This window comes from Primulina tabacum, chromosome 9 (assembly GCF_025594145.1).
Source record: "Primulina tabacum isolate GXHZ01 chromosome 9, ASM2559414v2, whole genome shotgun sequence".
Taxonomy (NCBI): domain Eukaryota; kingdom Viridiplantae; phylum Streptophyta; class Magnoliopsida; order Lamiales; family Gesneriaceae; genus Primulina; species Primulina tabacum.
Window position 1 is genome coordinate 37033423 of NC_134558.1, and position 14532 is coordinate 37047954.

General features: G+C 36.5%; 2 protein-coding genes across 2 annotated transcripts; both read right to left on the reverse strand.

Annotated features, from left to right (window-relative positions):
• Window positions 1-730: 730 nt before the first annotated feature.
• On the reverse strand, window positions 731-2987 carry LOC142555749 (uncharacterized). Its single transcript, XM_075666820.1, has one exon. The coding sequence runs from the start codon at window positions 2849-2851 to the stop codon at window positions 977-979; it is 1875 nt and encodes a 624-aa protein (XP_075522935.1). The 5' UTR covers window positions 2852-2987; the 3' UTR covers window positions 731-976.
• A 1302-nt stretch (window positions 2988-4289) lies between these two features.
• On the reverse strand, window positions 4290-12608 carry LOC142555750 (protein phosphatase 2C 29-like). The gene is made up of 4 exons (XM_075666821.1): window positions 10298-12608; window positions 8582-8695; window positions 5430-5694; window positions 4290-4884 (listed from the first exon to the last, which is right to left on the reverse strand). The coding sequence occupies exons 1-4, from the start codon at window positions 12197-12199 to the stop codon at window positions 4760-4762; spliced, it is 2406 nt and encodes an 801-aa protein (XP_075522936.1). The 5' UTR covers window positions 12200-12608; the 3' UTR covers window positions 4290-4759.
• Between the last annotated feature and the right edge of the window lie 1924 nt (window positions 12609-14532).

Sequence of the window (14532 nt, forward strand, 5' to 3'; positions counted from 1 at the left end):
GACAATCCTCTCCCCTTGAGCTAGCTTTTGAGGTTGAGTTAGGTTTAAGTCTCAATCTTAACATGATATCAGAGCTCATGTTCCACTTTTATGTGTTGGACTGCTCATAGTTTGACCACACGTTCTGCCCATAGCTGGGTCATTTGTAAACTTCACGCTTCAGATGTTCATTCTTAGGCCGTGAGAGGATGTGTTAATTGTTCCACGTCGGTTGTAGCTTTTGAGGTTGAGTTAAATCCAAATTTCAATATTAACAGTTTATAACGAAAATTATATAATATAAAAGATGTGATATATCAATAACTAAAACCAAGTGAGAAATACTAAACTTTTTTCCATCAAAGTTCCATACTATTAACATTTCTCGACACAATCATCACGAATTAAAATTTTCACCATTCTTTTATATTGTATTATTATTATAATTAGAATATATTGCTTTAGAACTGTAATTTTTAGTCGTACAAATTCTAATATGATGATGCCGCAGCTGCAGTAAAAATAATATTATTCCAGAATGAGATCGAATATTCATCTTATTTTCCTTAGAAAATTCACCCAAAATATTTTTTCAAAAGCCACCCTCCCTGAGAACAAAGCAAATATTGCGCCATAATCTGACACCGCAGATATTTCAAATTCTATGATGATGCGGAACAAAGAGATTGGGAGCTGCAATTCAAAAATTCTGCAGCCACACAAATCTAATCTAAATGAGTAAAGATGTGAAAAACAGACAGTTCTTCAAACAAACAATGGAAACATGGAAGTAAAGTGGATAATTGACACAATACAGCATGGAAGACAAGGGAAGTGTGATCAAAGTAGTGAGACAAGGTTCAATATTATCTATAATCAAGAACTATAAAGGACTATTTTGTATCAATATTTCTGCCCGTAAACAGCATACAAAATTTGTCAACGATTTCAAAACATTGAGAAATCCACAAAAATCTAGTCAATCAACAATGAATCCTCAACGCCCACGAGCCACGTATGCAAGAGAAACTGCAGCCAGCACAGTTGTCGCTGAGGACAACACAGTCCAAAAGCTCTTCTTCTTCTGTGCCACTACAACCGAATTCTGAAGGAACTCCAATTGCCTATTCAAGTTCTCTATTTTAGTCGAATTGCTCTTGAAAGCATTCTTTATCATCTCCAATTCCATTGCATATGCATTTGTTCCTTCGTCATTTCTCGGTTTACCTCCAAGCAAATCACCGTTTTCTGCATCTTTCCCACCGCCCTTGGAACAAAAGGCTGCTGTTTCCTTCAACAGATTCAGGGCCAGTTCAGAGTTCGCACCTGCCAATTCAGCTTGACTTTTAATTGAGTCGAGTTCACATCGTGCTGCATTTAGGCTATTTTCCAAAGATGCAATTTCTTCCTGCCGAACCCGGCATTGATTTTGTAACTCTATCTTATCTGCATACATTGCAGCATTCTTGGCCTCCTCTTCCCTAGCTATCTTGCCATTCTCCTCAATTTTATTCTCCATTTCAAAAATCTTTCCCTCTAACATGTGGGTAAGTTGCTTCTCTTCATCCCAAGATTTCTTGATTTCATCAATTTCAATTTTAACTCGCTCAAGAGCGTCTCTGTAACCCGCAACTTGAGATTCTAAACTTGTAATTTTCTCTACTTTATCACCGCAAGATTTCTCCAATTCGGATAGAATGCCCTTAAGTTCATCCACTTGACTCTTAAATGCGCCAATTTCAATATCCAATCTATCTTTAGCCTCAACCAAAACTGCATTTTCTTTAACTAAATCTTCTACTTTCTCTCTGGCATCATCTAATTGCTTCAACGCATCAACCAAATCCTTCTCAATAGTGTTTTTCTCGTCAATCAAACACTCAACTCTCTTCTCAACCAACTTCTGTTCTTCCAACAGTCTTTCAATCTTCCTCCCCATCTCGTTCTGCTTTTCCTCACCTTCAACACACTTAGTTTCCAACTTGGTCACATTTGCACATAATATTTCCTTCTCTTCTCTCAAGCTCTCAACCATTTCATTCAATCCACATACATCGTCCTCCAACTTACTTGTTCTAACCATTTCCGCATATTTATCCTCTTCAATCCCTTCTTTCTCTTTAACAACAACCTCAAGTTCTTTCTTCAATTCCTCAATCAACTGATTTGATTCCGATAATTTTTTCTTGGTCAAATTTTTTTCTCCTATCATCAATTCAATCTTATTCTCTAGCTCTTTCTTTTCCATCAGCACATCATCGTATCCATCCTGCAATCTTTCCATCTCAACTTCAACACCTCTTTTTCTTTCCTCCAATTCAATCATATTGTCTATCAGACCCCCACACTCCTCAATACATGCATCGAGTTTACCCTTCATCTCATCCCTATCCGAGAAAACTCTTCTTGAAACTTCCCTTTCACGTCCCAATGTATCTTCAGCCTCAGTCAGTTTCCCACACAGACCCTCAATCTCAGCTTCCTTTTCACCAATCACTTTCTTCAACCCTGTCATTTCTCTCTCCAAACCTTTCATTTTCCCCTCAATCACCTCACCTTCCTGAGCCAACTGCTCAGCAACAAACACAGCCACCAAAACCCTCTCCAGATCAAATCTTTCCGCCTTATCGCCCAACTCAGACCGCAACAGCTCCCTCTCCGAATCAGACCGAGTGAGCTCCGATTCCAGAGATTCCTTCGCCTGCAGAAGTGCTTCCACTTGCTGGCGGCGCTCAAAAGTCTCCTTTATAAGCATTTGGTTGAGGGATTTGAGATTTTCAAGTTTCTCAGAAGCATCAGAATCCATGGCTGCAGAGACCACCAAATCCTCCTGTTTCTCTTGGTGGGATTTGGACACTTTCTTCTTTGCCATTTCTAAATAGTGTAATTTCGGTAAACAAGTGGTAAGTTGTATGGCTGTGGAAAATGTGAACTGTGGAACCTCTAACTCTTCGATGGGGAGATAAGGGGGGCAGTACGGGAAGCGAAAACGACGGGTATTGGGATTTAGGGTTTCTTTTTCAAATTCAAATTTTTGGAGCCTCGCCAAAATGATATTGTTAACTATAAATAAAATTCTCAAAAAAATTAATGACCACAATACTGCAAGTTAAATTTGTGAATTGAACATATTAATAAAATAAAAATCCGATAATTCTTGGTTTCATTTAATTAGGGGTGTCAATCGGGTCGGGTGGGTCGGATTTCGGGTCAAACCGTGATTTTTTTCAACCCGAACCCGAAACAACCCGAAAACCATCAATCCGAACACGAACTCGTTCTAACCTGACTCAACTCGTCTAACCCGCCTAACCCGAATTTTATTTATTTTAAAAAAAAATTAATAAAAAAAATTCAAAAAATAAAAAATAATAATATTTTAATTTAAACACATAATAACAAAATTTCCGATTTAAATTTGAAAATTTAATTGTAGAAAATTAAAATATATTTACTAAATCAAATAAACAATTTTTAAAAAAATATACAAAATAAATATTAAATAATGAAAATTTATCATATAAATATACAATAAATTTTGTTCAAACATACAATATATAAAAATATAGGTAATATTTTAAAAAAAAAATTTTCGGATCAACCCCGACCCAGCCCGAAATCCGTCTAACATGTCACTAACCCGAACCCACCCAACCCGAACCCGACTTGAACCCGAAAACCTCAACCCGAACCTGATTTTTTTCGTGTTGGATCATGTCGGGTTGACGGATCGTGTTGCATTTTGACAACCCTACATTTAATTCACATATTTTTGTTAACTAGTCCAATTACAGAATATCTTCTAAGCCTCTCCTCGTACACCAAAACCAACAAGAAACCAAGCTTCCAAAGTACGGTAATAACCCTTATAAATGTTTAAAAAAACATTATTGTCAACATTATTAATTATAAAAAAGACTGAACACTAGTCTAAATTAAGATAGAGAAATAAATAAAACGTTGAAAATTTAGCATGACTCGATCATAAGATGCCAAGACAAAGATAAAAAAATACACTTGTGTAAAATTCAAATATTCAATTTCAATTTAATTATATGAAGCCCACTTTGTTTTATAGGACTCTGGTCTCCAAAATCAAATTTGGACCATTAAATCTAAAAAAGATCATTTACCTTCAGTTGGTAAGAACTTGACTCTACAATAAATGACAATGAAATCTCTGACGAAAATATTATATCATGGGCCGCCGCTACGATCGTTAGGGAATTCAATCACATTAGGGAATTCAAAGCATGCATTCAATTATCGCTCAACATGTGCGCGACTTGATGGAAAAGACTGCCCTGAAAGATGTATTAATTGCTGATTTTTCTGGGAAAACTGGTGTTTAGCTACATTTAATAAAGGCCTCAAGTTACATAAAAACTGGAAGCATAAGAATGGAGGATCGGATTAATGGATGTTAACCCATGATTCTATCATTGATGTACACATGAATACTCTACTAAGCCCTCCCAAAGGACGAACAAAGCTCTCTAAATTAAGAAAAAGAAGCGCAAAAAAGGGGGTAGATCCCGTCTCGGGGAAAAAAAGTTGTACACCCTCAGCTACAAAAATTTCCTATTCCCTGCAAACATTTTTCACCATTTCTGGAGTCTTCGACGTACATCATCTCAAACTGTAGTCGATAATCATGTGGATTTCCCCCCTTCACCACAAGCATTGTGCGGTAAGATTGAATGGGTTCCAACTCCAATCCTCGGACAACAATCTTGGCCTGCTATTGTATTGGTCCAAGTACCTAGTACCATCAACGCAATCAGAGGTATTTTCCGGATGATTTCCAGATTCTGCCCTCAAGAGATACCACCATAACCGTAACGTCATCATGGTACTTCCTACGGTCTCCTTGTGGAATATCCAGAAGCTCGTGAAAGTCCATTCCTACACCAAATGCAAATTTGGTTCAGAGAGTGAACCTTTTTAAGTGAACTTCGTTATCCAAAGAAGTATGACATTGAAATTGGGACAGAACAAAACAGAGTGCTTTACTGAAACAATATTAACTTGTCCAAAAGAATGGTTCATGCAACCATTCTAATGCGTTTAGTCGTGATATTAAGCCAATGCTGAACTAGGTTTTGTGAAAATTATTCAGGACAGCAAGTTTTGTTCCAGGATTTCCAACATTGTTCATCGTCAAGCTTTGCTTATCAAGATCAAAAGATTCTGAAATAAGCTTCTGATTTATTATGAAAAATGTATTTGGAAATAGGGGAGAGGTGGTTTGATTTGTCGATGGTTCAGATTCTACCATAATTAGGATAAAAAGGCCTTCCAGCTGACCTTGAAATTGGGGGACACAAAGCTAGAAATTGAATATATATAGCATCAACGATGTCCATCACGTTGTAGACATTGGTTCTCAATGCAATTAAAGAAAGTAATATGAATACATATTTTTTATTTTATGAAGGTAGAAAATTCACCAGCTTTTCTCGCAGCACGGAACAGAAGCTCCTCTATCAGGTGCTGAGCTGGATCTCCATCGGGGTTCCTCTCCATAAAAGTCTGCACATGCAATACCACCTCTTGATTGCTAAAATACTGATACAAGCCATCAGATGAAAGCACCAAAAATTGATCTCTGGGTGACAGTTTGTGGTGGCGAAGAGAAGGTGAACATGATACGTAAGGGGCAGTACCAATGTACTCATTCCGAAACATTTCTAACAAGGCATCATTAAATTTTTTCTGCATCAACATACAGTTAAAACCATAAGGGAGGCTAAACATATGCACATCCAAACACGAAGGAAGATTTGACAAATCAAATTACATGAGCTAACATACTCGAGACCATCTAACAGCAAAATAATTATGCATATGTTAGAAAAGAAATGCAAAACAAAGGAAACCGAAGATAACGGTAAAGTCAAGGAATTGGAAGATGAAGAATAAATAGATAATAAAACAATTATTTTGCGGGATTAAATAAATTCATTGATGAATTCATGTTGATTCACTCAAAAAAAATTTATATTCATATTAATTTCTCACATTGTCACATGAATCATTTCAAGAAAGAAATGTTTGAATTATGCAAGAAAAGGGAAATGAGTCGTGAAGTAGTGAACCACATCCAAGTCATGTTCAGTAAGGCACACTCAAAAACTAGTTTCAACTTTCTGGACTAGTCTACTGCACTGCCAATCTATGGACTGACCCCCTGAAAAAACACATGCACATGTCACATATGTGATATAAGACCCCAGGACTGAGACTCTGGGCACATTGGATAAATTCAGCGCCCAGTCACGCCCTGAGGCGTGAATTGAAAACTGTACATGGATGCCAACTAACTTTGACAGTCACGATGGTGAAAACACCCATGATGAGGCACCAAGTAACACAACATTAGAATTTCAACAAGACAATATTCTAGTCAAAGTGGGAATATTTTAAAACAAGGTGGAATGAGTTTTCAGTAAAGAATAACACTTTACCAAATATAGCAAACCTTATTATTCTTAAATCGAGATTGGTATGATTTTCATAGCTTTTAAGAGACTGTAAGTTTCAAGTGTTAGGAGAAACAGGTTTGCTAGCTAAATTTTGTTTTGGGAAGTAATGGGCTTAAGAGACTGCAAGGTTCAAGTGTAAGGAGAGGTTTCCTAGCTAAATTTTGTTTTGGGAAGTAATGAGCTACACAGAACTCTACTTCTTTTTTAATAAGTAGAGAAATTTTATTCAATATTAAAAGGGTTTTAAATACAGAAACTAGACTAGTGGTCCACTATCGACAAAATGCTGAATAACATATCCTAGCCAAATCAACAATAAACTGAATTTCAATATCTTAGTAAATATAATATCGAAACATTCTCAAATTCTACAATGGATCCAATCCAAGTAGCTATTTTAATCTTGATTTTTTTCCAACACTCTTCACACGTGTCTTCAATATCGTCAGAAATTCTTTTGTTTCTCTCTAGCCACACAGACCAACAAATGCTATGAACTACCACTCTCTCCAAAAAATTATGTCCCTCTTACCGAGAAAATGTCCAAAATCCATAACGAATAAATCTTGTGTCAATTTTGGCACCATCCAAACCAATCTCAATTCTTCCAAAACCTTAGCCCACAATCCACTCGTGAAAGTCCAATGAATCAACATGTGGTCTTGAGTTTCCCTTTCGTAACAGTCACCAATTAGGGCACAAAGCACGTGTATGTCATCTCTTTTGCATCATCTCAGATGTCGTAATTCATCCAGAACCGCCGTACACGAAAATACCTTAATCTTGGTTGGAATCAGAATCTTCCAAATGAAATTAAAAGAAGGAAAGACAGAGAAGCGACTGTTTGAAAAGAAGGAATCAAAGAATGACTTAACTGAAAAGAGACATGATGGATCATCATCCCACCCTCGGACATCTTGGAATATATCATTATATTGACTCAGTTTATTGTTTTAACTTTTTTGCTAGAAGTAAAAGAAACGATTGAAATTTTATGTCTCATTTAATCACACATAAAGATATTGATAATATACAAAGAGTTATTATAAAAATAGTTAACATAAAGTTTTGTAATTCCAAAATAACACTTCAAGCTATAATTGAGATAAACCAATTCGCCTAATTTTCTTTTTTGGTTTTTTTAGTCGCAGAATATTCATGTGATAAAACCCATGAAAACCTTTTCTACCTCACAAACACATCTCATCAAGATTTCATACAAAGAACCTATTACGTTAAAATCTAACTTGTTTTTCCTCAATTACCTTTAGCATTAGCCGAAAAAATATTGTTTTACAATTTAATTTCAACAGAAGAAACTAGAAAAATTATCCAAACATGTGTCTATGTATTTTCTTATCTGAAGAAGCACCCGTAAAAAAATTTCTTGCATAGTACACTATTTTTTATAACAAAAACCCCAACATTTTATTGAATATAAATCAAAAAATTTGGTGAGAATTATATGCATACGCATGTATTGTATTCATATATAAATTATTTTCTCCAGAATTAACAATATTAAGTCATTCTGAATAGTCTAAAATCATTATCATGGAGAAGCTTTTAGATAATATTTTATCCAAATAACATTTAAATATTCTAAACTCAATATATTCTAGGATCACTTTTATTAGAGTATTTCATTAAGATATTGTCAACTTCATTGAAATATCCACGATTAATGTTTTGTTATGTTTAAATCATATTCGTCGAAATATTTCAGGAAGTAAAATCTTAATTTTTGAATTGTAAATTTTTTCTCTATGAGATGGTTTTGCAGAAAATTTTCACTTTCTGGGTAAGCCATCAAACTATCTTGTTGAAACTAGTTTTTGAGTGTGCCTTACTGAACATGACTTGGATGTGGTTTTGCAGAAAATTTCCCCTTTACAGTAAGCCATCAAACTATCTCGTTTCAATAAATTTTCATATATTGTATTAGGACATATTTCATAAACATCAAAGTCTTTACAAGTCCAAGAAGAGAAATCCACAAGCGCTTCAGTCAATAAAAGATCATCTAGTAATAGAAAACATTGATCTGTATGAATGGAAGGAAGCAATAAACATTTGCAACAATACAAACATAAGAACTAATGGGTCAACTGACAAACCTGTTTGAGAAATCCAGCCCCAAATGCACGAGTTACTTTCAGACGACCTTTAACTCTGTTGTTCACTATGCAATTAGAGTCATCGGGGTGCTCATTCTTGATTCTAATTACTTCCTGAGAATGATATAATATGATATAAAATGAATAAGAAACTCAGACCACTTCAATGATAAAATACATTTAAAAAACAGAAGGAAGAAAGGAATAACTGAAAGAATAAAGCCAAGTGAATTGATAATTTTTAAGGTCATCACAGGAAAAAGGAGAGACACTACTTTCTATCGTGTTATTAACACAAACATATCAGCCAATTTAAGCATAACAAGGCAACTAGATTTAATATAACAATTTTGCAGTTATTTTCAATAATTCAGAATATCCACACCATACTAAAGCATGAAATTACTAAGGCCCAAAAATACCATTAAAATTATTACGGCAGCTTTGAAAAGGAAAACACTTAATTACTACACAGCATGTAAGAGATGTGGCTCAGACATATGCTCGAATGTGATTCAGTAACTTCATTTCCAGTCCTTTGTGGATCTATCTCTGAATGTTGAAGAGGCGATGGAAACCATACTCTTGCAAAAGAATTGATCATGAAGATGACAATGTAAACAGTATCAGTGATGATGATAACATAAGTAGTATCAATGATGAATGACGGCGACAAGGATTATAGCAGTAGATAACATAGAATTAAGAATGATGGATTTACGAATGAGTCATTGCCTCTCTCCGACCCTTACTGCCCAACCTGAAAAATATCATCTAATGTATTCCACTTATTAAACAGGGTTCTATGGCCGATCAAATAGGATTGGGTGGCGGCTCCCACACAATAAAACTTAGTAACCTAAGATGGTTGGAAGTCTTGGTATTTACTATATACAACTTTGGCCCATCAGATAAGGACAGTTATACTACCGTAGCATGTAGCTCCTTTTTAGTCTAAAAACACGACAAAAGCTAAAGTCAAAATCACATTCTCAAAGTATTTGATGGTGTGCCTTCTCCAGCTACAACATTCATATCGTTCAAAGTATCATGACATTCACGAATCACGAGAACAAGAAAAACTTATCATCATTATGGCTTTCAGAATGACTTTACCCGAATTTCAGAACAATGAAGCAATCAAGAATTATTCTCAATAAAAATGGTAACTTGATTGAGAAGAATAATGTGAGATTGAAAGAATAGAAGACATCTAGGAGACGATACAACTAATAATACATTGATAATGTCTTCCCAATCATGACAATAACTCAACCAAGGGAAAAAGAAAACCAACTTTTCAGGATGCAATTGGATACCTCTATTCATATGTAATCTATGTGAGCAGAATACCATAATATTTACAAATAAGATAAAAGTAGAACGTCACCCATCTAAGACAAAGAAAGCCAACAGTGCCGAAGTGGATATATAATTAGCTAAAAGGTAATTTCAAAAATAGCAAGTAAGAATTGTGGATGACAAACTTCCTGCATGTGCCTCAGTTCACTCTACGTATCTTTCAGATTTTCAGTCAACGCCACAGAACATTTATTTAAACAGATCCAACTCAAACAGGTAATCCAGTAAAAGGTATCATATAGCTCCCAAGCACATATTAAGAAGCCAAAGTTTGCACATTAGAACTTGAAAAGAAACACCTCAACCATGCTTTCACATTTAAAAAAGAACAAAAATGGAACTGGGGGAACTGACCTCCTGTATACTCGTGCTATGGTCAGTGGACAACTGCAGAGCAGTCAACCCCATAGATTGATTTGAATGAGCTACATTAACCCTACTATACGCCCTCTCGCACGCATCTGCAGACTCTTCAACAATGTCTCCACCATTGAACCCAAGATTCCCGTGACTATGTAATTCTGAACTGCTACTGACCTCTTTAAGTTCATACTGTGCTACTATAGCCCGACTATCCCCAACATTCATCGTATACACATCTTCATCCCTCATCAACACAACCAACAAGCAAGACCCCATCAATGCAAGCTCTGGGTACCGATCAAGAACCCTATCGGTCAAATCCAAATATGATTGCTCAGTCATTTCAAGCGCTCTAGACATCGCACTCAACACCAAATCATGGTCAACTACTCCTACCTTCCGCTTCCTACCAATTCTACTCATTTTCTTCTCTTCAGCTTCCCCATCATCTGCGATTTTGTCTTCCCTCAGTCCCCCATCTGCTTTATGTTTTCCCTCCAGCCAAAATCTCCAAGGAAAGAACCTCTTACTGCCCTTGTCCTTAGGCTCATTCTGTAACCCACCCTTTAGTTTTGCAATCAGTAATGACCGCCTATTCACTGCTGAGCTAGCATTATTCACGTACAATGCATCATCAACAGAGAATGCAAATCTATCAGAACCTGATAGATCAACCCCATCTTCTGGATCTTCCTCCATTAAAAATTCCCATAATCTCCTCCTCTTAACTTCAACCTGCTCCCCTCCAAAGATCACTTTTTTCACTGATGATTCAGTACCACCTTCTGTGCTCTCTTCAGACTCTGGGACAGTGTCTGTGTGAAGGTTTGATGGATAAGAATGATCAAGTCTATCTGCATTCAAAGCTGAATCTGTGTCTTTCGTGTCCCAAAACAAACCCTCTAATTCACTGTACATGGCTTTGTATAAATTGCTCATCAGAAATTCAGGGCCATCGGGGCCATTAAATCCATCGTAGATTCCAACAAAGAGCCAACCCAATTCCTCTGACACAACAACATGCACCCGATCCTCCCCTGCTTTTCCTAGTGCCCATTGCACATTGCTGTCACATTCCATCTCTGCCGCTTCTCGGCTGCTATCATCTCCAGCAATAACATCCTTCTGGCAACCCCCACCTCCGCCAATAAAATTCCGTACTGGAACCACCGAAAAGTTTCGATACAATGCCTTTCGAATTCCTGAAAGTACCTTCTTCTTTCTCTTCTTCACATATATGCCCCCAAGAGGAGCCGAAAACGGCACCCCATTGCTATCGCCGCCAGCAGCAGCAGCATCGAGCGGTCCAGAGACAGCTCCCCGCTCGATTGGGCCAGACATGAAGAAGGCCCTCTCCAGTGGGCCGGAAGGTGCTTCGCCTCCACTTCGCGGAACCCGCTGCAGTGGCAAGGCGCTAAACGACGATGTACTCTCAAATCCATCTAGCATTACATTATTACCACCCCTAGGCAGCCCAGCCACAAAATCCTTGCTGCCACAGCCGCTGCTGCTACTAGCATTTTGAGTGGCAGCATTCATGGCATCGCCGCAATTATCTTCAAGCTGGAGGACAGTTATGGGAGTGGAAGAGTTGGCACTAACCGAAGCTCCAGAAATAGCTCGGAACCAAGTTTCAGGTAACCCAGAAGATTTGGGAGGCCTTGTCTGGGCAGTGGACGAATCATCGAAGCGAAGAGATTGAGTGGGCGAAACGAAGCGATCGGAGTGCGTGGGCGAGACGAACCGAGCGGAGGAGCGGACGTAGCAGAAGGAGTGGCCTAGGGTTTCGTCGAGCGGCTCCGCATTGACGCCGAAAATGAGGTCCGGATCGGTCCCGTTCGGTCCGGCAGCAGGATTGAAACATGGAAAAACCTGGGAAAACCCGGCCCCCATCACATCCCACGATTCATCTCCCTCCACCAACCCCCCCTCCCAACCATATATATAAGTTCTGAAACAAAAAACTTTGTGAACTGAAAAAAAAAAAAATATATATATATATATACACACGTCAAAAAGAGAATCGACTCCTTGTTTGTGGTGCGCTTTGTTTTGTTTTGTTTTGTGGTCTCTCGGGGTTAGAGAGAATAGGTGCTGCCACTACGGTGACTCGGGTTTTATTCCTCTGCAGGACGTGTTGGGAATCGAGGGTACTTTTGTCAACAACGTACAAACACTTTTCATGATTGGACCATCAAAAGATATCGAGAGGGAGTTTTATTTGAATTTTGTGACTGCTGACCTGGCAACCTAATTCTTTGGATACATGGGGTCAACACTTGTCATCCAAACCAGCCTCTCCCCAAGAAAAAATAGAGTAATTTTATTTATTTTTTTATTTTAAAATTAACAAAATAAATATGAAATATGAAGTTCCATTTTTTGGGATGTCAAAAAACTTTCTCCAACATATCGAAAGTTAATTAATATGAAAAGTTTTAACTTTAATAAATGGCTCATGAATTACCTACAAAAATCAATGAATGAAACTCTATGACCACCCATGGAGCCATGTGTAAGAGTACTTGGGCTGTAGCCCGGGTGCTAATTTTTTTTTCTTTTTTTAAATTATGTATTATGTTATTAAATGATTTTCTAGCCCATGGACATATCCATAAATAAAAGAAGCCCAACGATCTTGACTTTGATTCATTTCATTCAGCTTCATGAGACTACACTAAAGGATGAAAACATTCCAGAGACGAAATTGTAATTAGATTTGTCTTGTTTCCAAATACTCGAATCATCAACCTTAAACCAATTTGCTCAAGTATACTCACTATATATTTATACAAAGTTGGGTAAAATCTTCAGCTCAAATCTTATCTTTTTTTTTCGAGTTTTGAAATATTGTCAATTTATTGTATCATTTCAGTCAATTCCAATTATAAATGCATCAGTATTAATTTTTGAGCTGATCTCGTCTTATTCTATTTGAACTCATAGTTTTGCCAGAAGCTTGCTTCACTTGCATCATTTCCTACTTATACTTAGTTGTGATTTGGAACCAAAAGAATATTTTAAATTGTTCGACATTGATAAGATTTATACTATCGCTAAGAAGGAGAACCTCATGGAATATGAAATGCATCATTTGAGGTGTCAGCTGTAACATTATGAGCTCAATGTAGTTTGTCACGAGAATTTTTAGAAAATATCCAATATCTCATAATCGTGATTTGTGCCGAGGGTTGTTTGAAACAAAAAAGTTGTAACCTTATAATCTGATCGGTATTGAAAGAAATAGAGTTTGTTTAAATATTGATTAAGATTCTGTAACTAATAAATATTATACTTTAAATAATCATAAATCACGTCTTCAGTAATATGGTATGTCTGTTCAGCTCATCTTTTTATCTTTTAGTTAAGAAATATTTAGATATAACCATTTTATTTAAGCTTCATAAATTTCTTTGCAAGGTGATGGAGATATAAAATATTACAATGTCAAAGTTTTGACCGAAGTTTTCAAATCTTATGAGTTTTATAGCAAAAATATTGAAGATCTTGTTAATGAGAAACGTTTTTAGATTATAATGAACATGTATCTTATTATTTTAATTGTCATATATTATTTTACTTTTCGTTAAAAATTATAGTCCGGATAGACTTAAAATTCTGGCTCTGCCATTGTCTATGACATCTTATAATAATATCATGCTTAGAAAAACTACAACATATTTTATAAATAATTTGTTAAGATATATTAATATTATGTTTCTAAATAACAAAATATGAATTTAGCCACTTATTTCGTTGGTTCTCAAACCAGCCCCGCGATAAGGGGGAATCCAGGAGGATTAAGTTACTCTTGAGCCATTGAGAGTGAGCCTTCTTGTACTAGAATTTAGAACAACGAAGCCGTGTTAAAGGTTTAATAATGGGGCGGGCGACAAATTACTGTGGATGTGAGTCTAGCTCAAGATATGATCAATCAAACACAAAGATATCCACTTAAAATCCGACGATTTTACAAAAAATTCTAGCTACAACCACTCAGAAATAAGCATCATGACCCCTATTCCCAATCAATGCTCCAAAAAAATCTAATGTTTGAACTTTGGAGTCAGATTGACTAGAAACAAGAAACACGATCTGCTAAGGATGCATCTGGTTGAAAGCATTTATCAGCGTTGTGTAAGCCATATGTCATAGTTAACTCGTTAACAAAACTATTCTATCGAAATTCGTGGAAGATCATCACCAATCTTGCAATTAAAATTTGC